The following is a 25,633-nucleotide window of genomic DNA, read 5'->3' on the forward strand; positions in this document are numbered from 1 at the left end:
ATATATATATATATATATATACATATATATATATATATATATATACATATATATATATATATATATATATATATATATATATATATATACATACATACATACATACATACATATATATATACATACATACATACATACATACATACATACATATATATACATACATACATACATACATACATACATACATACATATATATACATACATACATACATACATACATATATAGACATACATACATACATACATACATACATACATACATATATAGACATACATACATACATACATACATACATATATATATATATATATATATATATATATATATATATATATATACATACATACATACATACATACATATATATATATATATATATACATACATACATACATACATATACATACATATACATACATACATACATACATACATACATACATACATACATATATATATATATATATATATATATATATATATATATATATATATATGTAATGTCATTTGAAACCTGTAATGAATACATCAAGTTAGAATCACATAAAATATTTAACTGCTGTATTTCAATTTTTTGATACAAACTATTTACATGAATAAATAGTACAGATAATCTTTCTTTCAGTCCACAGTGTTGGGCTGCTATACATTTATAGTAAAAGGCAGAAAGAACAAAACATGGAGTGGCCCTTCTTTCTTTCTTTAAAGGCTTGTAAATAATTAGAAGTTAAAAATCTGGACCAAACATTCAGGATAGATGAAGCCAAACTAAAACTTAAAATGTCTCTAATTTTTTGTATGTATCACCATCAGCTTGCAGCAACAAACTTCAGCTATTTCGCCTGCAGTCCTTTAGATAATGTTTGCATATAGTACTATGATATGATAGAGCTTTGGCACTACAGCTGTGTCATTTTCATTTGTGCTCTGCACCATCTTCAATTATTCTTCACCAGTTACATTTACACATCTTTACAAATTTAATAAGTGTTCTCATGACTATGACCCAAAAAGAGATATGCATAGATATGGTCATTTCATGTTGGTTATGCAAGTATATAGAAGAGGGATTAAAGAATAGGCTTAAAGAGTTAAAGGTGGAAAAGGCAGTCTCATTCAGTTTGTGGCCATCTTTGATTTCATAGCCAGTTTATACCAACTCCCACATATTAGTGTCAATGCTTTTGATTTACAATAACTCTGGTCAACATCAATATCAATTACTTCTACGCAACGATAATAATAGGAACGCAGCCTCCATGCAGTGATAATTACAGGATAGCCTTCATAAATCGACTTTCAGCTGCTTATTCTCTCTCATGGAGATGAGCATCATTATGTAAAGGGCAGTTATCATGTTGCTAATAATCAGTTCTTCATCTTACAACAAAGACGTGATACAGGCGGAGAAAGCAGAGAGCAAAAGAGTTCAAGTTTTATTTATCTAGGTCAACAGAGGATGATAACATCAAACTCCTTGTTTTATTAGCTGGACTCTCCAGAGAAGTAAATTTAGTCACAGAATGAAAACTAACCAATTATATTGATTAAAAGAAAAGTTCAGCTTAAATGTCTGTTTCCAAAGACTGCAAGATGGTTCCAAATCCATTTCAAGGTAGATTTTGCTCTCATTTCTCAATCATTATTAGTATCTTCATTGTAGCTTTATTAAACGATTTAAATTTAAAAAAAAAAACTGACTTCTGAAGGTTTTAATATATGTTGATTGTCTGGTTCTTCAACACAGAGGAATGTTAGAGGTCTAAAGCAAATTAATATATAAGTGAAAGTAAAGTAAAAGACAGACTGGACAGAGGTGTTTTACATCAAGCTGAAACTAAAAATAAAACTAAAGAGAAAATTCCTTCAGGCTCTTCCTGCATTAATGTTATGCAGATTTATTTTTGTATTGCACAGAGGAATATGGGCCCTTCGGTCCACTGCAGAAGAAGTACGGAAGAATAATATTGTCGTCACATATATATAAAAGTGATTTTCTGCTGTTTGAAAACCAAGTAAATTAGGACTCCAACCAAGGCCACTTCCATCGTAACATAAAACTGCAAGTGTCTGATTTAATGTGAGGTGTCTCGCAGAGAGGGCCATGATTATGTGTAGGCAGTATCAGGAGTGTGTTTTCCTCTGCAGCGCTAGAGGACAAGACCGGTACAGAATGTGACAAATAGCTGCTGGGAGTGACAAGCTGTCTTGATTCTTATGTAGAAGTTTGGTGCACGAAATTCCAGTCTCTGACATTCAACCTGTGGCAATGGGTTTTTACAAATGACAACCTGTCGAACATAGATGACTGCTTACCCCACATGGCTGGAAGATAAGCCCATCGACTTCATGGCTGACCTGGGATGTGAAGCTGCCTTCCAGAAGCTGGGAGAAGAAAAAAAAAAGGAGGGGACATATTTCAGTCAATTTAAACTGATGGATGGCAAGATGGGTAGCTGGTAGTTTTTAGGTAGAAACACATGAAATTGTATGGCTTTAGAGAGTAAACAGCAAAGGATGCACACAATAGATCTGACTTTTAACGTTATCGGGGGGTTGACATGTTTAAGCACAAGCTCTGAAACCTTGTTTAAATCCATCTAGCTCTGAAATTAAGTCCTTATATTGTGACTAAGAGCCCATGACAGAGATGAAATCTGTAAGTTTCAACCAGATTGAGGTTAAGGATGGGAAAAGCAACCAATCATTGACTTTATTAATAACAGAAAGAGCAGATTTAATCTCTTCTATTACCAGCAACCCCACCGAGTGCACAGAAAACAACAAAATGTAAACTTGTCAGGAGATGCCAAGGACACATAGGGAAGCAAATGCACAGACATATAGTCAGAACATCAGAAATTCTGTGGTGAAAGGAATTCCACATTTTAAAGTAATGCGTTTCTTTATTCATCTTTCTAATCCACCCCTCATCTACGGCGGGTGCTGTTTTGTGTGATCTCATCTAATGAGCAGAATTTTTCCATGCATTGTCCTTCAGCTACAGAGAAATATAATTGAAGTAAAATTGTATTTTTTTTAAAATTAGGTTTTGAACACCTGCCCAATTTGGTTCCCAGCATCCAATGACCTAAATACCTGCTGGAAGTATTAATCCTGTATGATAAACTTCCAAGTTTAAACATCCCCTTCATGGAACATGATAAGCAAGCATGAGAAAAAAAAGACCCAAGTCTCCTCCCAGGCGTTTGTACTGCAGTGCAGCGACACCCAACAATAAGCGGCATTTTTCCACTCTAGACACGTTTAATATTCATTAATTGTAGCCATACAACAACAAAAAAAAAAAACATTTTACTGTAAAAAGATTGAAACTTCCTCCAGAGTTGGGTTAATGACTCATCTGTGATCACACAAAGAAAGAATCGGTTCAGAAAAGAAAATAAAAAAAGAAGAGGAGCATGGTTGAAAGCAGATCTTTAAAAAAAAAAAATTTGACTGTCAAAAATTGCGTTCAAACAGAAAAATCTAGACTCTGGGGCTTTTATGTGCTTGAAACAGCCAAGGTTAGCCAAGTGCTCCAGCTTCAGTGAATGAAAACATGAAAAAGTGAAATGCATGTCCTTCAAATCTATGTTTTATAAAGTAGGAGGCAGAATAAGAGATGAAACTGCAACTAAATCTCAACTAAAACCTGTCCATGAATGAACCTGCGCACACATTTCTGGGATGTTTGGATGTTTTGTGCTGGGTTCATTGTAAAAACATTCCGTACAACACTGGCATGAGAAGAAACATGCCGCTTAAAAAGAAAAAAAAAAAATCAATATAAAAACACACCCTTTAACTTTGTGGTAATCCTGTGCTGAACAGACAGATTTCTACCTTATCACGCAAATTTATATAAGATTCACGATGGCTTGGCTGTATGGAAGGCTGCAAAATTACATTATCTCATAAACAAGGGCCCAAGAGGAAGTAAAGTCAATGTAAATCCTGCAAAAAATGAATATTAAACATGAGTTGAGTGACTATATAATCTAGGAAAAAACCCATAGAAAACTGTCGGTTCTCTTAGTTTAATATTTTACTCTCATTTTATTGTTTTAGCACCAACTTTAAGTCTGGATTATATTTAAAGCTCACGGTTTGCAAAAATACAACTGCTTTACAGGCTCGGTTTTAGAATAAGCTTTAACAGGGATATAGGAATCGAAAAAGCATAAATATTTAAATGAAGCATATTTTTGTCTTGCTTTGAGCTGATATGCAGAACCTGAGGATGAGTCACACTCGCAAAATCACATCTGTTGCAGGCATGCCAGAAAATAAGTTTTTGTTCTTGTTTATGGGGAAACTTCATAACTTAACTGTTCTTTCTGGCATATTCACACAGAGGATAATACATTTAGCCCTGCAGGAAATGGCCTTGGCTCAATAAAAAACGAAAGTGAATGCATTAGTGCACTTCAGTGGATATCAGGTATCATTTCAAAGCCATCGAGATGAAATTGAGCAAAAAGAGATGCATTTTATAAACACAAGAACGCACTGAAACGTGGAACAAGAGTGTTGTACAGAACTTTCCTTCTGTTGGAATGAAGGACAAAATAAAATCTGCCCATCTATTGTTGACATGCCCTGCAGTGAGTCATGGCGAGTTGATTCCTAGTTAATCTAGCATGCATGTCTTTACTATGGGGGGAGAAGAAGGTGGACATGTTGAGCATCAGATTCTAACCCAAAAACATTCTCACTGTTTAGTGAAGCTGCAAAACACAGCACCACTTCGCCGCCTTAGGGAGTGAGTAACATGAATAAACGATGCAATAGCCTGGGAAAACCTTGGATTAGAGCATTAATGTGAACGGACATGTACAGCTAGTTTCACATTGCTGCACACCATCACCACAACTGCATTTGGCTGCAGCAGCAGCTTTTCTCAATGAGACAACACTCCCTATCACATCACTAAAAAGCTGCTCAGGAATGGCTGAAGAGCACAACAACCAGCCTGACACTTTGACCTCACTTTCAATCTTCTCAGATCCCCCCCCCAAAAAAAGCCCAATCTATGCATGCTTTACAAAGAAAATGAGAAGGAGGACATGTACTGCAGTCTTTTTAGTTCATTTCTTTTTGTCACATACCACAGGAGGTTGCAGGTGCACACCCAGGACTGAGAAATTCTTCTTTAATGACACCTGCATGATATCTCCACTGATTTTCCAGCTCTGAGATTCCAGTCAGTGGTTATGGACATTACATTGCCTGTTGACAAGGATACTGCAAAATGCTGCACAGATTTGAAGACTGTCAATAATCACAGCTAAAACACACATTCCTGAAGTTGCTTGGGAATAAACCAGATTACTAGAAATTAAATTAAAACCAGATTGTTAGAAATTAAATGTCTAAAATGCAGTAAAACACTAACTTAATTGTATTAAATGCAAAGCTGGTAAAAAGGGACATACACAGTAAAGCTATCTGACTGCAACAGAGATGGAGTCTTGTCTGTAAATAACGCCCCAGAGCAAAATATGCTGACCAGGAGACCTGCATATGCAAGTCTGTGGTGATAGTCTTTATCAAAAATCTCTTTGAAGAGATGAAAATCTATTGCAAAAAGAAAAGAAAAAAAAACAAAACATCAAATACAATTTGCCTGAGGGCATTTATCTATATTTATAAAATGAATGAGCTACAGTCGTTATCAGATTAAATCAGCCAAAGTACTGATCTCATATCTGAACTGGGCCCATTCACCCCAACTTTTTTGTGAGCAATTCCTTCCACAAAAGCATTTACAAAGTCAATTTTTAAATGAAACTAGACTATTTCCTCTAAACTCTTAAAGATGATGACTTTCCAGCATCAGATCCCAGGCGTCACACTAAAACACCCAGCATCTTTACATTTCCACACAAAGTATGTCGTTACCAAACATTATCTTTCAGCCAGTCTGCTTCTGGAAAGCAAATGAAGTCATTAGTCTTTAGAGGAGTGCAGAATGCATCAGACTGAAGGCTACAGAGGAATCTTCACTCACTGCTGTTTCTACAAAGAAAGCAGAGCAACATCAGTGCTCTCCAGAATGACGAATGAGTCACAGCAGATCACACAAAGCTTGACAACCATGCTGACATGGAGAAGGCAGATAGCCAGACTCAAAAGAAGTGATGCCTTTATGAGGGAACGGCATGTAGGCGGTAAGATCTGGGAGTTCCATTTCTGCTCTCCTGCCGTCTTAGCACACCCACCCACCATCTTCGGCGAGTACAGTGAACCTTGGATGGACAGATGAGCAGGAAGAAGACTTCCACTCACAAATCCTCCTACACTATGGAAGTTCAATGGAGCAATAATGCAAATGGGGGGAGGGTGCAAAGACCCTGCTTTCATGGTAAACCTCTTTAGAAGGCTGATACAGTAAAGCTGTGTAGGCGTAGGTGAACAGCAAAGCCCCATTAAGAGATGAAGCTTTCCCTCCGAACTGCGGGGAAGAGACGGGACAAGGGAAACGTTCGTGGACACGAATCAACTGCTAACACGATAAGTAGCGTTTCTCCCTCAAGAGAACAGCTGTCCAGCCAGAGCAGTCTCCTCTCCAGTGTTTCACCTTTGCCCTCACTAGGACAAAATGATAAACTATATGTAATCTGCTAACAGCCTGATAGCATAGTAATTACATGGAGAATGTAGTTCACCTTTATTTTCTATTCTATTGTATCATCCTTTACTGAGAAAGAGATGTCTTTTGCATAGCAAAAAAAGAAGGGGAGGAAAAAAAAACCCTCAGCTTCACTGCTATGTACTCCTAGTTCAACTTATACAGGCTAACAAAGAAGAGGCATCAGTAATTTGGAATAACAATAATGACTTATTTGGCAACTGCTATAATCAGATGAAATCTACATGAGATTCATGACAACTATTCATTGGGAAACAGAAGAAATAAATGAAAAAAGTGAACGAATAAATCAAGCTCCTGTCAGTTTTCATCTTTACTTGAAGCACAAGACGACGTCTCGGTTAGAAGAATTGTTTGAAAGTGTTTAATTTTCATATTCCCATGCGGTCTCTGTGACTAGACTTTCAAACTATTCATATATTCATGTCTTTTCAGTGGTACATTTATTAATACCTTGTCCTTTTGTGCTCCTTTTTTCCCACTTCTGGCTGGAAGTGTAAAGAAAGGCAAGTTTGGCTGCATAGCACAATTGAAGACGGAGTAATTTAAAGTGCTTTACAGAGACATGAAAACGTCACACAGCAGAAAATACGAAGCGTAACTTACAATTACGGTGCCAAGCCAACTTTTTTTTTTTCTTTTCATCTATGATGTAACTCTTCAATAAAAACACTGGAACTTTTTAAACCTAATTACTTTGACATTTTATTGTACGGTTCTATAGACGCGTTGTGGAAAACGGGGGCTGCTTAGCACCCCCAAAAGAATGCTTACCTGCTAGCTGTGCCCTGCAAGGGTCCCATTATTTCTCTACTGTGTACTGGTTAATGAGCCCTGGCATTCGCTGCTGTTCATTTTCTCTGTGTTGTAGGTTTTTAAGGCCAACATCAACTTAAGAACTGCTGATATTTACACTTTGTTTCATGATGGATTCCAGTGCAGAGTCTTGTAGATTTACAAGGTCTGGACCAAACATTGGTCACTTCGATCACAGGAAGTTCCCCTTATGCTGACAGAATATCTCCTCGGAGGTGGGAGTTAGAATAGCAACCTATAAATGGGAAACTGTGAACTATAATCCTCCATATTTTGAACAGAAAAACATGTGAAAACAGCCTCAGAAAGTTATACGGGTTTTGTCAAAGTTACTGACGTCCAAGTAGAAGAAAAACTGGAAAGTTCTAGACAGATCAATCCATCCATTCATTAATTTATTTTTTTACTGATTGTTCCAAAAAAAAAAGGGTCACGGGGAAGCTTGAGCTTATCCCTGCATGATTGGGCGACTATGGCCTGTACAGCTGTTGTGTTATAATTTATAGCAATTGGGAAATTTATAATAAAAGTGTGTATAATTGTGTCAAAGATGCTTAATAAGCCTAATTATTATGCTTAATTTAATAGATCATCTTCAGGAGAATTTAGAATAGATAGATTTTTGATAAATCATTAACATTTTGAGAATAAAATTTAGTCTGTCTGAACTACATTAAAATGCAGTAAACTTTAGATCTTTATAACAAGATGAACAACTGTTGTGGGAGGTAAATATGAGTTCACATACAACTTCGACACCATTCCAAAGATGCATTAGTTTTATCGATTAAAAAATAATGTCATCCAATGAAATTACTAACAATCACTTAATCTATTGTTGATTAATTATATCCATCCCTGCTGCACGATACGAATGAGACCAAGGATTTTTCTAGTCTGACTGTTTTATACTTCACAACAAGCTTCATCGGCGGTGCACAAGTCAATCTGCTGGATAGATTCTGTGTAGATGGATTTGTTCGAATTTTTCACATCAGTAAAAAGGCAGAAATGCAGATTTATCACTCCTCTTCCCATTTCTGACCAACAATAGTGCTTGGATACCCCATGAGAATAAAGGCTGTTGCATACTCTGCAAGAACGAAGAACTTTTCTTGTGGTGGCAAAAAAAAAAAAAAAAAAAAAGTCATTTCCACCTTTCTGCTGATGCAAAATATTCAACAAAGTTAAATGTCAAATTTAAGGAAGCACTAAAGGAGGTGGGGAGGAAAATCTGTGCATCATGTGGCACAAAGACACTGACACCACCCTGCTGTGGACAGTTTCTCACAAAGACAGACAGAAACAGGCCAAAATAAACTTTGATCTTCTTTTTGCCACCTTGAGAACAAGAACAAAGTTCTTCGCTTTTGTGGAACATTTAAGTTTGTGAGCATAAACCCAATAGATGACACTTCGTAGCTGACTGGCTGAAAGTTAATCCAAGCTGGGAGCTGAAGATGGCCTCAAAAAAAGCACAATAGAGAACAGTAAGCATAGACGCTGGGACAAAAAGGAAAGACAGCAGCAGCACTGGACAATATTTATTTTAATTCCTAATTTCCTCCCATCATTAAGAACATCTTTATCTAATTATTTTGTTTTTAAAGCAGAGCAAATCTAAAGCACAACAACAACATCAACTTAACAAAGAGCAGCCCGCCGCACAGACTGAATGTTTAAAATGACCAGTTTTTGTCATTTCGGAAGAAAAACAAAGCCAATTAATTGGTTACCCATAACTATAACTATAACTATAACTATAACAAAAGAGTACAAGTTAACAGTTCGCCTGTCCCTGATTGTATTTTGTTAATCTTGAATTGACTTATTCCAGATAAAACCTTTGCAGACGGAAAGTAAATGAGAAAGATTGGAACACATGCTTTTAGTGATACCTGCGTTTAGATTAATGAACTTTTAAATGATGTCAAATCCAGGCTGCTTATCTACACTGCATGATTTATAGCTGCTCGGCTGCATTTCAGCTTCCAGGCCGTGTTGTGTTTTGTTACCCACGAAACCTCCCACAAGTGTAAATTAGGGTTTAGAAGTTGACCTTGAGTTCAGATGCCTGTTTCCTCCTGTGGTTTGCAATAATGGCTTTTGCGGGTTCCGTTTCACAGGTAGAATACAAAATAAGCTGAAATGTGTTGACTGCAAAGCAAAGTCTCTATTCAACATGGAATCTGTCAGATTTACACCAAGGTCAGAGTAAACCAAGAGTTATATAAAACTTACTTATGATCTGAAGTATCTTTGTCTGATAATATTTAACCAATAAAAATAAAAATGAATGAACCTTGGCATTGCAGGAGGTGCAAGTGACAAAATCCCAACAATGTGCCTTTCCATCCTGCATAGTGAGGAATGTTTTTTATACGGTATGCTAATTACTAACAGCATGAAGATTAGAAGGCTGAAAGTAATAAACTCCATCGAGTTATAAAACTCTATATTAACCAGTGGTTTCATATTCAAAAGATGCCCCTCCGATTGACCTTGCTTATGCGCCTTCACTGAATAATGAATACTAATTCTGAAATGAATAAGCAATATGTAAATGTTTTATAAAGTTGAGTGAACATTGGCAGCTATATATATTAAATAATTTGACCTTATATGCTATGTTAATATGCATACTGGCTGCAATGAGTATTATGAGGCCTAATCTTGTGTTTTCATCCAGTATCGTCATGCTCTCTCAACACACCTGATACAACAACACTGATATTATGCACTCACTTTCCTCTCCTGAAGCGTTTGTATTCCCCTTTCATCTCCCGCTGTTCTTAAGGAGGTCTAGATGCAGGGGATGAATCAAAACTTGAAAAGATGGATTGATATTCCAGTCAGACCACGGGGATGTTGCTCATGGATCTCGTTTCAACCTGTAATACGAATTGCCCTCTGAAGTCGGTGTGCATGTGCCTATGAAATGAAAACTCCGTCAGAGTGACTGGGCAGGGCTGGAAAAGTCCCTGACTGAACTGGAGTCAAACTCGGTTATGCTGTCTGGAGATATTCAATGTCTTTTGCTGGATATAAGATGTTTTATTCAATATGATCAAGATGAAATTTTATGAAATCATTTGCACTGACAGGCTCTTTGCAGTCTGACACTGTCTGATCCAAAACATAGAATTTTTTTGAAGCCGACAACAGAGCATATGGATTACAAGTATTGTCCAAAGGGGGACCAGAACAGCTGCAGCTTAAAGGTGATGAAGATGCCCCAGGTGCTTATAAGCAGTAAAATAACAAAAAAAAAAAAAAAGCTTGAAAGAATTTGAGGGTAGAGATGAAAATATATCCATAACGATAAGCACATAAAACCTGCAGCACAGAACAGAAGCAATCAATCAAAAACAGTCAAGGTTTGCTTGACATATGCAAAAAATGAAAACATGCCCCCTACCCTTGCCAGCAGAAACATTTTCAGTTTCTTGCATGCAAATTAGTGAAAACATATTGAGTAATGGGTTTATGTGAGGTAATTGTACCATATTTTCCTGCCATAGTTCCAAGAGATTAAACCATCTCTGTTAACGAGGCTGCTTCCCTTATTAGTCCAGGTAATATTAACCAATGGAGAGTTTCACAGTCGAGCTAAGAGGCAAAACATGATGCAACTAACCACTTTATGGATAATACAAGAAGAAAACCACATACATGATAAGAGACTGGACTTCTAATGGTACTGCTTTAACTACATGGCTGCCAGTCAAGCACATCACCAAACAAGTGTCCCAAATGAAAGATAAAGCAGACCTCAAATGTGCAAGCCCTTTTCTTGCTCGAACCGCAAGCTGCTGAATCTACGCTGTCAGTGAGGGATGATTCTGTCTGTCCTGCGAGCACTAAGAGGGTATTGGCTGGATTTCTGACAGGTAAAATGGTTGGAGTCTGAATTTGAGGGCACAAAGAAGGAACCTGTCAAAAACCTGTAGAGTGAAAAAAAACATTACTGAGGTGAAATTTTCAATTCATGTAAAACTAAACCGTGTTGACCCACTGGAGAGAATCACCAACATAGACGTGCATGGCTGACGTCACTACATTTTTAGTCAGGGAGGAAAACTAAGCTCTGCTTTCAATTTCACTACATCAGATGATTGATTGTGATGATTATGTCAAGAAAGGAAACAAAAGCCAGTTGCTGAGGAAAAGGAAGCAAGTATGCATGGTTAAATCTGATCAGGGGTCAGTTTCATTTGCTGTAGATCTGTTTTTCGCTCCTGTACAACACCAGCGTAGAAATGGGATGATGAGCTCTGGGTTCTCTCTGGACTCTTTCAGTTTTAATTTGAGAACTTTACAAGAATTAACCAGAAACTAGAGCCATCTTTATAATATGTTCCCTCTTTCTTCACATGCTTAAATGAAACTGAACAAAGATTTTTTTTCAACGCTTGAGACACCATTAAGTCATTGTAACTACTTCTTCTGCTGCCTTCGGGTTTGCTCTCAATGCATGAAGAGCTCATTTGGAAGTCTCCTGAAATAAGTCAAAACTGGACATAAAACTCCTCATTAATCAACTGAATAATTACTTTTGCTATTTACAAAATGGACAAAAGAGTTGAAGAAAATGGATGGCTGGATGGATGGATATTTCTGAAGATCAACAAGCCATTAGTGCTTAAAACATGTAGGGTGTTCATAAAGTCTCTTTTCAATTTAAGAAAATTATTTAAAAGCAAATGAATAGATAATTCCATGAAAATGATGACAAAAGGAGGAGCAGATATTTATGTCTTGCTTTTTGATTTTATGTTATACACCTCTATAATTGTTTCCCTCTGATATTCCTGATTGTCCTCTCCTCCCTTTATCCAGAACTGTCCCCGTCCTCATAAATTTCTTGTGCCGTGCACAGATTGGGGGAGGTGATGGTGAATGTCTTCCAAAATTATTCCTGTAATTTTGCTACAGTGTGTATCTAACTTTATTTCAATGAACCGTAATACACTTTGTGCATTTTCTTGATGAACCGCTTTTTTCTATTACAGAGAAGCTTTTTCTTTCAAAGGGTACCTGAAATACTCCAAGAAAATGTTATTTAAAACATTGCTAACCACAGAGTACATGGAAGAAATTTGATTAATATCACTGGTCTTCGTAAGGTTTTCTTTGTAAATGTAAAGAGATCTTATGGGCGCCCGTTATTACAGAGCAGAAACATCAATTTATTGTACTAAAAGCTAAATTTTGTCCTGGAACAGCCAGGTTTAATAGGTGATTACCAAAGCCCTGGAGCTCACATTATAAGGTAAAAATCTCATTTTGTTAGTATATACAATTATGTTTTCCAGTCTATAGGGCATCTCAGAGGTAAGTGTCTCTCTAATAATTTCACTTTTCAGGTTTGAATCCTGCAAAAAGCTCCAAAACATCAAGCACAGATGCCTTTTTAGTGGTTACATTTAAAAACAATAAAAACTGATGGATAAAAAAAAAAAAGATTGTCTGACCTTTAAATACTGAGCAAAGAAATCACAAAAAAAATATACTGAGGGAAAAAAAAGGCAATCTGTAATAAATGAATGCAGGACTCTGTTTCAGTATCGGCTGTGCTGGTTATCCGAAGTAAGGGATGTTGGCACAGATGTCGCCGCATCCTCACAGGCCGAACAGAAAAAGAAATCAAAAGGCAGGAAGGTGAAATGCAGAATTAACACAAAGGTCCAAAGAACATCTGCAGAAAGGCACCTGTTGGCCTGACCCAGAGGAGGCACGCTTGGGTAAATCAACTTTGAGCCTCGGAGGCACAAGGAGAGCGAGCGAGTCGAGCAAACAAAAACAGGCTGCACTTCTCGGATTTGCATCGCATTCAGATGCTCTCTCACCAGTCGGTCCGACCTTTACAGTATGGATACAACGTGCATCATCGGTTGTTGCATAATGTCTTGGAGGCTTTGAAGAAAACTAAAAATTCTCAAAGCAACAGAGGTAAACAAACATTAGTCATCGAGTCCATGTTGTGTGTTCTTCCGAGCAGCATAAGCCCTTATACAACAGACAGCATGCTTCCCCTCTGTGAGTGGGTGCAGCAGCAGCAGCAGCGGGGAAGAAAGATGCAGGTTAGAAAGTGCAGCTTGTTCATGAACCTAACTGAGGAGAATGTGTGCATTACAAAGGACTGAGGTGTGACTTAGTTTCTGCTGTTTTCTGCGTGCGTAGTTCACAAACTAGGCCAGACGTGCAGCGTAATAACAAAACAAAGTGACGGTCAGTGAGAACTATTACACAGCAATTAACCACAACTGCACATGATGAACAGAAACTAGAACCGCTTAGCTATCAACAGATGATTCAGCTTGATAACAAAAAGCAGTTAAAAAGAAATATATTGAGTCCTGGGGTCTTATTTTTCCAGTTTCAACAGCTGAAGACTCCTCAGCTCAGGAGGTGTGAGGTCAGTGAGCAACAAGGATACCAGCTGACTGACAGCCTGCTGTTAATGAGACACACTGTTTGGGAGAACTTACTAGTGTCTCTCCTGACTTGTACAAACCTCAGTCAAGTGGAAAAGGAGGATTCTGACTTGTGTGTCTGGGTAAAATGACAAGCAGACCACGAGGGGAAGTCTGTTTATCACAAGTCTGGAGAAGGTGAAGGGTTTTGTTGCATTCTGTACTCTGAAAACAAGACATGAAAAGTCCTGGTTTATAAGAATGTTTCAATCAGAAGGGAATCTGCAACTATGTGTGAGGGAAACATATCAATAGTCAGACACAGCTTAGACTATTGATATGTGATAGGCACACATTATTACATTAACCTAGCATACCTTGAGGTAAATGGCATTTCAAGCTCGGCCTGTCGCAATGAACAATAAGTCAATTAATCGCACGATAAAAAAATTTTTTTTTTAAAAATGCATGCAATAAATTTGCAGGACGCAATAATTTTCATTGGTCTTTCTTTTCTCTCTCGCTCACTCTGGGTGAGAGAGTAAGCGAGTGCTGCATTTGTTTTTAGACAATGTTAACTAAACACAGCAATACAACAAGCTTTCATCTGCACTTCAAACGCAACCATCAACTGCAGTTTTTGCAATTGCAATTAAATACAAAAGTAATGGTGTGCACTCACACAGTGTAGTTGGTAGAGCCATGCTGCCCTTTAATACTGTTAAATTTTACCATTCCACCTCTGGTCAAGTCCAAACATGTCGCCTTATAAGAGCCTGACCATAGACTATGGTACTGTGTTACATAGTGTTTAGAGACCATAGGTTGCAGATACCCACATTGCCAAAACCCCAGGAGAAATTAAAGTATGTTGATTTTTGAAAGGGTGTACTTACATTGTTATGGCATTATTGTTATTTTAGTTTAAAATCGCCTCAAAGTGACAACGCTTAGCACAATATTATTGTCTATTGCAATCATTTCAGAGACAATTAATCGCATGGCAAAATTTACGACCATGACAGGCCTCTCTCAAGCCAACTTCTAACTTGACCTTAGATTGTAATGGTATCGGGAAACACAAAAGCAGAAAACTTAGATACTGTTTGGACTGCATGGAAAAAAAAGCAAAAAGAAGCCAGAGGCATGTTATATAGCAAATTTATTTTCCTAAATATCAGCTATTTGGGCCACTGCAATTTAAAATACAAAATGACAAAAAGTGTCAAACTTTGTTAAAACAAACCACAAAGTGGTAGAAGAATAAATAATATAAAGATACTCCACATCAGAAGCTGCAATCACTTCACAGATGCCAGATGAGTACTGCAGTGCATATGAAGTGACAGCTCATTTTCTCCAACTGTGCAATCATTTCTACTGCAATTTGTGATTCTCCAGAAGCACATATCAAAATATCCTACAGAAGATATACTGGCTAAATAGTATTATTTCTGTACAGTGACCTGGGGAAACATCTGTTGTCAAACAGAGATGAATACTGTTTTAATTCTTGTGTGCATTCTGTCAAAATGAACGCATCATTGTCTTTCCATCCCTTTGTGTCCCAATTTTATGAAGAACTGCTCAACAATTACATGTTCTAGGCATATAGGGACTTAAGAATCCCGGTAATCCATGTGGCAAAATGCTTGAATAAATTGTAAAATACAGGAGAAAAGTGAAATTTCTATCTTTACCTTTTGGAAATTTTCATTAATTTTTTGTACACTTAAAACCGGTCTAAACTTTAAACAACAGCTGAAATTAAACACAGATGGTAATTTTGTTTTTATTTGGGGGATTACGCCTGCCATGTTTTCAGTCCTTATAAGGGGCAGTCAGGCTTTAAGGGGTGAACTGATGGCTAAAAACGTTACTTACAAAGAAACTTCTGCCAAAACTTTTCTTTTAAAAAAATAAACAAAAAAGAATAAATTACAAAAATACATGAAATTTTGTCACCAACAAAAAAAACCCCATCCAGACTGTTTTGCGTCCTTTGGGCTGAGTCTTTTGCTCACACCTCATGAAGAGATTTCAGCTGTTAAGTAAAGGCCACTGCAAAGTGAACACCAGCCTAGTGAACACAAACACACACATCAGTGATGTATTTCAGAATGAACAGACCCTAAAAGCCATTTATTATTTTGGTTCTATATCCAAACTCAATCTCAGTTCAATAAGGAATTAAACTCTGAGCTCTCATCTCAGGTAAAAAGATTTTTTTTTTTTACCCACTAACTAGACTCCAGAGAGGAGCTGTATGATGCTCTGAGAGCTAGATGGAAGAGCAAATCTTAGGAGAGGAGACTTTATTAATGTTGAGCCTAATTTCTTTCAAGATGTGATAAATGAGTGTGGAATATTAGGTACTAAGTGAAGGGAACAGACAATCTGGAACCATCTCATTTCCTTCTGTAGTTTTAATGTCACCACATTTTGACTTAAAAGTCTGAAAATGCCATTAGTCATATTTAATTACAGTATGCTCTGGTAATATTGGTTTATACAAACAGGACTAATGCATTAATGCATTCAAGAATGAACCCCTTTTCCAGACCCACAATGATAATGACCACAACAGCACTAAATTATCATAACAGCTGCAGGAGGACAATACATTCAATACATTCAACTGGATGAATGAAAAAATGTACTTAGTATAAATGTCCAAATTCAATAGAAAAATCTGAGTTGACATGATTGCTACAGATCACCAAACATGAAAAGAAATATATATATATATTTTCATATGAGAAGAAAATTAAAATGAAAAAGGTTCATTATTAGTTTTGCAGCTCTGCTTTAGGTATTTACATCCAACACCAAATAGTTTGACTTGTTTAGTCTGTATATGAAAACTGGAAATACCACCAGCAGTTTTTCCACAGCCTGAAACCTTACAGTGATTTTCAAAATCCAAGTGAGAAGACGGATTTGTACCTCGCAAACTGATCCTCTGGAGGAAATTGCCAATATTATTCAATTCAGCATGGAAGAAAATGACCACACATCACGGTCATGACTTTATTTCTAATTCCATGAGTGGAACTACAGATCAATGCCAAATACACATCGAGGCCAATTTGCAAGCACATCTCCGTGTATTCAGAAAGCACTGCATATTTTACATAACCTGCCTTGAAATCATACTGAAAATATTGCACAAAACTAACCTATTTATACACAAAGAAAATAAAAGAACTTGTATCGATCAATATGCTTTCCTCAAGTCTCGCTCATACCGAAAGAAAACATGCTCAGCATGTATATTTGGGATGCAGAGCCGTAGGAGTCCCACAATATTTCAATAACAGATTAAAAATGCATCTACGAGAACAACTCGGTATAATGAACTTCTTATTAATCTATGCATTTAGATTAGTCATAAATATGATAGATTATATGTTAGTAAATTTGCAGAGCCTGAACCTGCTGACAGTAAACAACAAATTTAACTCCATTTATTATCCAATGTCTTTTCGTGTCCTGCCACACAGGAAAATAAATCTATCAAGTAATTTCGACAGTAACAAGCTTTAACTTAGCCCCAAAGTGTGATTGAATAGGTAATCATTTAGCATTTAAGCGCATGTCAAGTTTCAACCTCAAGAGTCAATGCTTTCATACATTTTCCACAAAAACAGTAACTTAGTTGTTAATAACAGCAGGTATGTCCCACTGTTTGTTGAACAACAATAAACTCCAAGCCACTGTTGTGGGGATTTCATTTTAATTGCAGCAGAGAAAATTCCTGTCTTGGTGAGCACTGATTAATTTTGTAATTAAAGATAAAAGATGGCATATTTTCACATTTAATTGTGGTAAAGAATGCCAGCATAAATGTTGATGGTTGGTGTGCTTATTATTGTTTTTCAATATTTGGCTTTTACCCAGCAATGTGTATTCAAGATTAGCCACGTAAACTAAACTTTCCTGCTCTCTTATAAAGTGGCATTACAAGCAAAATTAACATACAGTATGTTGTCAGCCAAATCAATTCAATCTGCAAAAGAGGGAAATTCCCAAAATAAATTATCTTGTCCTGATGTTCATATTTCACAAAACAAAAAAGGGGCTTTGTAAAATAATTGCATGAGTAGAGGAAGCGATAGGAATAAATGGCACCAATTGGCAGGGACGTGACAGCATGAATGTGAGAGTGACTGAGATGAAAAACAGCAGCTTAGCAACAGACAAAAGCTGTCATACAACTCCAGTGTGACTGAAATATCCCTAGAAGGAATTTCTGGTTGATGTGCAATGAAGTGGAGGGTTGTGCCGCTATGAATTAATGAGCAGCATTCCAGTTTCCCCTCACTTAATGTCTCGCACAACAGAGATAGAACTGTATGGAGAGCAGATGGCCTCCGAGGAGCACAATAGTGGCAGTCAGAAACCAGACACAGCTCCAGTGACTTCATTTCCAGAATATCCTCATCAACATGTACCCCAAAGCTTGCAGGGGCGATTGCTTAAAAAGGTTCTTAGAAATGCGAATTGCGCAGGGTTAGATCAGAGGTAACGCAGCCCTTCGTACTGGGAATTTTACAAAGTACAGAAACATCAAGATAGTAATGTGAGCAGAGGAGGATGTGAGGAGGAAAAAAAAAAGAAACAAAGACATCTGAACATCACTCCATTCCTGCAGTTTGATTGTCTGTGAATAAGCAGCGCCAAAATGTCCAACTGATCTTGGCCTGTGTAAAACACTAGATTAGTTGTGTCCTGACCTCCCACCGACCTGAGAGAAGGGTACGAGCAGACCTTTGAGTCTTTGCCTGACAGCTTTTCAAAAGCTTGTGAAAAATCTCACCCAAGACGATTTATAAGGCTACTACGAGCAAAATGTTAAAAACTGGCTCAAAAAAAAAGAAAAGAAAACGTTTATTTTTGGTATCATCTAACATAAGAAACAATGTCAGGAGCTAGAGATTTAACAAGTGCTTTAAATATCCGTTTTCTGCTACCACTAAAAGCTTACATGATTATGAACATCACTCGTGTGTTGAAGCAATAGCTACCATATCTTGAGGCTGTATCAGATGAGTCCCAATGGAAAATGGTCTAGGTGTCAAGCACTCATCTGCGATTCCTCCCTGCCCTCCATTCCCCTTTTCTCTTCAGATTGTTCTTTCCATAATATAAATGTGCATGGATTTGTTTCAGCTGCTCTGCTCTGCCTTCTCTCAGGGGACTAATTTGCCCTTGAAGAGCTGTTACTCTTGGGGACACGTCTTACAGATATAACTGGACCACAACTCACACATTTCTTTTGAGCACACAATATCTAAGGCATTGATGCTGCCTGTGCTTGTCTATGTTTGTGTGAAAAGCAGGGGCGGGTTACGAGTGGGTCATGTCTAAGAAAGGGGGAGGGGGAGGAGGGGGGGGGTTGGAAAAAGTGAAAAGAGCATCTTGAACCACTTTACCTTGCGTGATGCGTGAATGTCAAAGAAGGGTTTATTTCGGACGCTGAAGGGCTCCTTGGTTTTATCAATCTGCCCAGTCTTCATCTTTTCCATCCGGGGAGAAATTATTTCCTTTTCTATGCATAAAAGTCGGATACCAAAATCACACTGTCCAACTGGTTGACCCTGAAAACACACATATACAGACACACACACAAAAAAAAAACTGTTAGCCAAACTTACATCAGTGTGCATGGCATCCTTTTCATACTTTAATATGAAATTCTGTTTGCATTTAATAGAGATTTCTGTAATTTTCAGAATGGGACCACAGATGATCTTGTGTATTCTTGACAGGCACAAACATTTAATCAGAAAATGCAGCAAACATAAAGAGCACACCTCAGGAGAAATATGCAATGGCAGCATCAAGGACACTGAGCTTCAGGTAAAATAATAAATAACAGAATCCATTTAATATTATCCCATAGTGTACAACAAATTAACAGCGCTAATGCTAAAGCATTTAGCTTCAGATTTAATTGAAGACATCTCTAATAAATCAAACAGAATTTGATTGAATTTAATTGACTATTCAGCTGGGCATGAACTGAACTTGTCTGTTAAGACCCTAAGATGGCTTCTGTCACGAATGACCTTTAGTTACGTAACATGAAATTTAATTGAATTCTACTTCTGAAACAGTAAAATTAAGGAGGAGACATAACTATAGTACTAATCCTATTCTTTTGGCATTTATTGAGCCGAGATTAGCCAGGTTTTGAGTAATGGGAACTTTTTTGCATTTTTTGGACATTTTATGCTCCATATCCTTAACGTTCTATTAAAAAGTGTCATGAATATTTGAAAAAAAAAAAATATGCAGCTTCCGCCATAAAAAACCATTCACCAAAATTATGCAATAGAGATGGTCTCAAAGTGCAGATTTTCACAGGTTTAGTCACCCTCAGACTGGACAAACGGTTTAATATCCATCTTGTGAAGATTTATCATCATTATAAAACATTAATTGCAACGCTTTGAGAAGAAGTCATTGTAGGTAATGAGTGCTTAAAGTCTGGAACCAAAAATCATCATCCCAAGAGACCTTTTCCTTCTATTTGCTGTCACTATGACGACAGCTTCCACCCATTACTATCCTGACACACAATTGTCTTACACAAGTAAGCACATCGACCTGAGCCGCTGCTGCCTTTCCGACAGACAGGGTCACCGAGGCAGAGCAAAAGGTGGCATCAAGCTCATCTGGTAAGCCACTGTGGCAGTTACACAACAAGAAACAGCAAACTGGAGTTCCCGCTCCTGGTTATAAAAAACAACGCTTGGGTGGACAATGGAAAAAAAAAAAAGAGAGCATGAAACACATAAAACAAATAAGACAGAATGACTATGTTAGTGTTAAATGGTGCAGAGGAGTTAGGATGAAACCAGCCTGTTGCAGCTCTGTCAACTGACAGTTGCAGTCACGTATCTTAATTGGCAAATTGATCAGAAACAATGACTCACAGATTGAGCTTTTTTGCACAAGCACAAAAGAAGAAAATAGAATTCTGATAGTCTGCCAGATGGACACACACTAGAAGCAAAACAACAATTTGACATTTAATATTTCCCACAAGTTACTAAAGGAGAAATGCATGTTATTGTCCAAATAAACGACCATCTTTTGATGCCAAAAAAAAAAAGTCTAAATAGTAAAAAAGAAAAAGAAAAAAAAAAGTCAAAATTTTTACCCGATTGTCTCTACAAGAAAAGCTGTTTTAAAAACCTTCTCCAGTCCAACTCCTACATGTTTCCTTGACTGGAAGCGAGTCTTTTATATGAACACAGTCATTGGATCGGCATAAACTTGTAACACTGGACGGAAATAAATCCAACTTTACGATGGAAACATGGAGAAACAGTGGCACTTTGACTCCACAGTGTTACTGATCAATATTCTCTGATGTCTATCAGCAAGTTCAGTCCAGGAAGTGCTGACTTGGAGGCATTTGTATTCTGGTCTGAATGTTTTGAAAAGACCATTTCTCTTCTCAAGAGCTTCATACTGACTTCAGATGGGAGGGCGAAAAGGATTTTTGATCTAACCACATAAATAAGTGACTGATAACTTGTTATAATTAGACAGAAATGTAAGGCTATTCTTCTTTATGCTATGTTTAGTAAAACCTGAAAATTATCATTAGGGTAGGATACTCGTTTGAGTTTTTTTCTTTGTTGCTGTTACAGACAGCAAATTGGTTCGAAAAATCTCCATGCACTTTGTGCGGTCCTATTCAGTTCATTTCAATTAATGCTAATTCATAAAAGGCTGCACACTGAATCTTGTGTTTGACTTAGTTCCCCATCCTGACCAAGAACAAGTCAAAGTGGAGAAGAAAATTTTCTCTTAAACAGGATAATGTTACAGAAGAGCCAGACTCAATAAGGAAAGCTCTCTGACTTGATCAGTTTTAGGGACCATTTCAGTGGATTGAGGACCGGATCTCTGCTTTTTGCTGGGAAGGTTTTCCTGTTTGCTTCATTGGGCTGCAATGTTCATCTCTCAGCAGAGTTTGAAACAGCTGGGATGAGGATAAACATCACTAAATCTAAGACAATGGTCCGCAGCCAGAACAGGATGGAGTGTTGAAGAAGAATGAGAATGAATGGAAGACCGACAAGCGCTGTGGCGAAGGAGGCGAGCCAAAAGGTGAAGCTCTTTGATTTTCCGGTAATCTATCATGCTGGGATTCCTCTGCAGTGTCTGGGATCTCCTTCAGAGATAGGATGAGACTCGTGATAAACTGGGAGGAGCTCAGCGTAGAGGGGGTGGATAAGGGGGTTTATGTGACTGGTTAGGATATCTTCTGGAGACATCCTCATGTACTGGGCCTGCTACCTGTTGGGACTCCATCTTGCGCCTGGCCTGGGAATGCCTTGGGATCCTCCTGGATGTGCTGGCAGAGGGGGCCGGGGAGAAGTAAGTCTAGGCTTTCTTTCTTATGCTGCTGCCCCCACCAGCCAATCTCAGATAAGAGCGACTGATGAATGGATAGGTGGATGGATTGAACAACTCCAAATATTAGCAGGTTCAAAGTTAAACATGTCAAATGATCAAATTTGTTTTCTGTATTAAAACACTGTAATGGCAAATTCTGGAGTTTAGTCAGGTGCCTTGAAGAAAAAATTAAAAAAGCAGGTAGAATGAAAATTTCTGTGTGGGTTGTTTGATTACTTAAATATTATATCGTACCTGCATGTCTCGATCACTGAATGTTAGCCAACCAATAAGCCACAACTGATAACAAACCAGGACGCGATGACCCAATCCTAATTACTTTGTTTTGGTGTCAGTCTGTGATGCTAAATGTAGCTTAACAACTTCATGAGGGTAATTAAGAGCATTTCAAACGAGGCTGTGGACCAATTTTAGTTTGACTAACTCATTTACCCGTTTCTGTGGGGATTTGCCATTCTTTTAGGGTGACAGCAGTAACCACGCTACGTTCTCCTGGTGTAACAGCTGGTATCGTGTCCCACACATTCAGCACCATCTGTCAACTGTGTCATCAAAGAACAAGATGTAAGTGTGGATGATTCAAGGTATGTGCTGTCCACGACTGTTCCAGAGAAAGATAAAAATCCTTTCAAGCAAAACGTTACTAGAGAAAGGTTCTTAAATCTGTGAAATCAAACAGGAAATTGCATTTATTCGTTTCTGTTTGAGATTCTTAAGGGAATTGTGTCGGTACGACTACCATAAGCTTTAACATTTATTGTGCTGTTCTATATTTACGCTTAGAATGAAACAGAGCCGGAGTTTCAACTACTTTTGACAAGCAGTAGCAATGACTTGAGCTTGACATGGCAAATAGAAATCTACAAAGACATACTTTCATCAGCTCTGATATCGATTCCACAGATGCCCTCAGGAGATTTTGCTCTTACAGCCCTCTTGTACACTATAAATACACTCATATGCACTCAAACTTTCTTTCAACTGACATTTTCTATCAATGTACTGGAATTATATTACACAGAGACAGACTCTACTTCGTCATTAGGTCAATATTTGATCATTCAGCAACCATCTGGTAAGTTATCGAGGTAATTGGTTGCACCTAGATTTAAAAAGGGGCCTTACTACTTTTGAACACTGCACTTTTAGATTTCTATTTGTCAAAAATATAAATCCTCACAATTGCATCCCACTTTGTATTGGTTTTTACATAAATTTGAAATAAAATAAATGTTTGTGGTTTTAATGTGACTACACACACACACACACACACACACACACACACACACACACACACATATATATACATATATATATATACATATATATATATATATATATATATATATAATGCTTAAATGTGCTGTTATTCATTGGTGTGTAGCAGTAGTGTGTGTGTGTAGTGTGAATTAAAATTAAAGGCAGCTTAGTGACGTTGGACAGGCTACAGGAGAGACTCAGGAGAAAAACAAAAATAGTTACAGTGCTTGGATTTCTGTCACGGTTAATTTAGAATAAACAATGTTATTCACTGGTGGCAAAAACTCGGCATTGGGACCAGTTAATACCGCCTTAATGTGCTTCTTCTCATGAGAGGCTTTTAGACCGATTTGAGCGTGGAAGTTTTTTTTTTTTGTCTCCCGTTCATCTTAAAAGCAATTGTAGGACAGAATTGAAGAAGGTCGATTTAAGATATTTTATATCCATGAATCTGTGTATTAGTAAGACAGATGTAAATGCCTTCAATATAAGAATTCCTCTTTATTTTTCCTGTGGGTGTGACGGAATAAGATAACACCTTCCCCTTAAGGCATAGATAACTAAGAACAATACCAGTGATGATTAATGAAAGTTTTAGTTCAGTCAGCTCTAGAGCCACCTCCCATTAAATGACAAGATTTGAACCAGATTGTGAAAGCACCCACTTCCTGTTATTTTATTTTGTCATCTTTCATCTGTGGGCAACTTTAAGAGGCGGAATATTTATCCTTGACAGCAGATGACAGTCGATTTGCATCTAAAAGCTACAGATGTAGGAATCCATGGGAAGCTTCTGGTTATACAATAAATCATCTTTGGTGTTGTGCTTCTGCTGTTGGTTTTAATTCTTTAATACTTTTAATGCACCTTCAGTTTAATTGTTCAGGTAATAAATAGAATTAATAGCTCATAACCAACATCTGATTATAATCATCCAATATAAAAATATAAATATATTTTTTCCATGAAAACAAAGTTAAGGCCCGGTCTCATGACCCCTAGCAGAATGGCTGTGATTGCATTTATGAGCAATTTACAATACCTAAAATCACTTGTTAATACACATAGCTTTTTTTTGTTTATTTCTTTATTTTTTTTTTTTAAATTATCAACATTTTGATTTTAAGTTTGTTTCTGCCTGTTTCAGAAAGTGTTTTCCCCCCCCTAACTGTGTCAAGTATTCATATAACCCCATAGGTGCTTTAAAACAAAGCTGAAGTTAGTCTTGATGAAGGTTATCTGTAAGGTGACCTTGGCTGCCATGATCGGCTCCAGCAAATAAAAAGTATTATTGTCATTATAATTATCGTTATTCCAACACTCTTTTCTCCAGTGGCTTTAAAACAATTCAGCCTGCAGTGGTGTGTTCAGAAGCTGCTGATAAAGGAAATCATCTGCATTATTAACTACCTGACAAGCAGATCCCAGTGTATAAGATTCAAGGACTGAGAGTCTAAACAGTAGCACAGGAGCTCCACGGGGGACTGTACTCTCACTGTTTTTCTCTTCGCTTGCAGCTAAACTCAGAGTCCTGTCATCTGCAGAAATACTCCAATGACTCTGCAGGTCTTGGGGGTGTCAGTGATGGACAGAAACTTCAGCATAGATGCTGTTTTATGGCACAGTAAGAAAACAATCACCTCTTATCATGAACAGCTTGTGGTGAGGAGTGAAATTTTCTGAGCAGCTATTGGTTGGGACAGCAGTGTCGGAACTGGGGACTCAAGAAAACCAAACAGACTTAAAATAAAGAGGACTGTGGCTTTTCTCTAAAACTTCTGCAATTATTTATTCAAAGAATCCTGCACCTCTTCTTTAAATGTGCAGCAAGTTGTTAAATCACTGTGCATGCCACCAAGTGTGTTCAGACAGAGGCTTTTTCAGGTCCACTGACTAGCGCAGATGAGCATGCATACCTTCAATAATAATCTTAGACATACTTGTATAGGAGTTATTCTTTTTCAGGTATATTTTTCCTTTGAGAGATTGATCAAATATTTCAAATTTGAATTTTAGTTCGTTAACTTGGTATCTACGGTAGTCGT

At 37.4% G+C, this 25,633-nt stretch overlaps 1 protein-coding gene across 2 annotated transcripts in view; it reads right to left on the reverse strand.

Moving 5' to 3' along the window:
• Nucleotides 1–25,633, reverse strand: part of rngtt (RNA guanylyltransferase and 5'-phosphatase) — a 97,258-nt gene that overhangs the window by 36,260 nt on the left and 35,365 nt on the right. For both annotated transcript variants that reach the window (XM_079255351.1, XM_079255352.1), the window contains exons 11-12: nucleotides 19,328–19,492; nucleotides 2,322–2,390 (exon numbers count right to left, since the gene is read on the reverse strand). In XM_079255351.1, the coding sequence (XP_079111477.1) occupies nucleotides 2,322–2,390; nucleotides 19,328–19,492 (234 nt within the window). The remainder of the gene's footprint in view (nucleotides 1–2,321; nucleotides 2,391–19,327; nucleotides 19,493–25,633) is intronic.

The sequence above is a fragment of the Telmatherina bonti genome (genome assembly GCF_933228915.1).
Source record: "Telmatherina bonti genome assembly, chromosome: 16".
NCBI classification, from domain to species: domain Eukaryota; kingdom Metazoa; phylum Chordata; class Actinopteri; order Atheriniformes; family Telmatherinidae; genus Telmatherina; species Telmatherina bonti.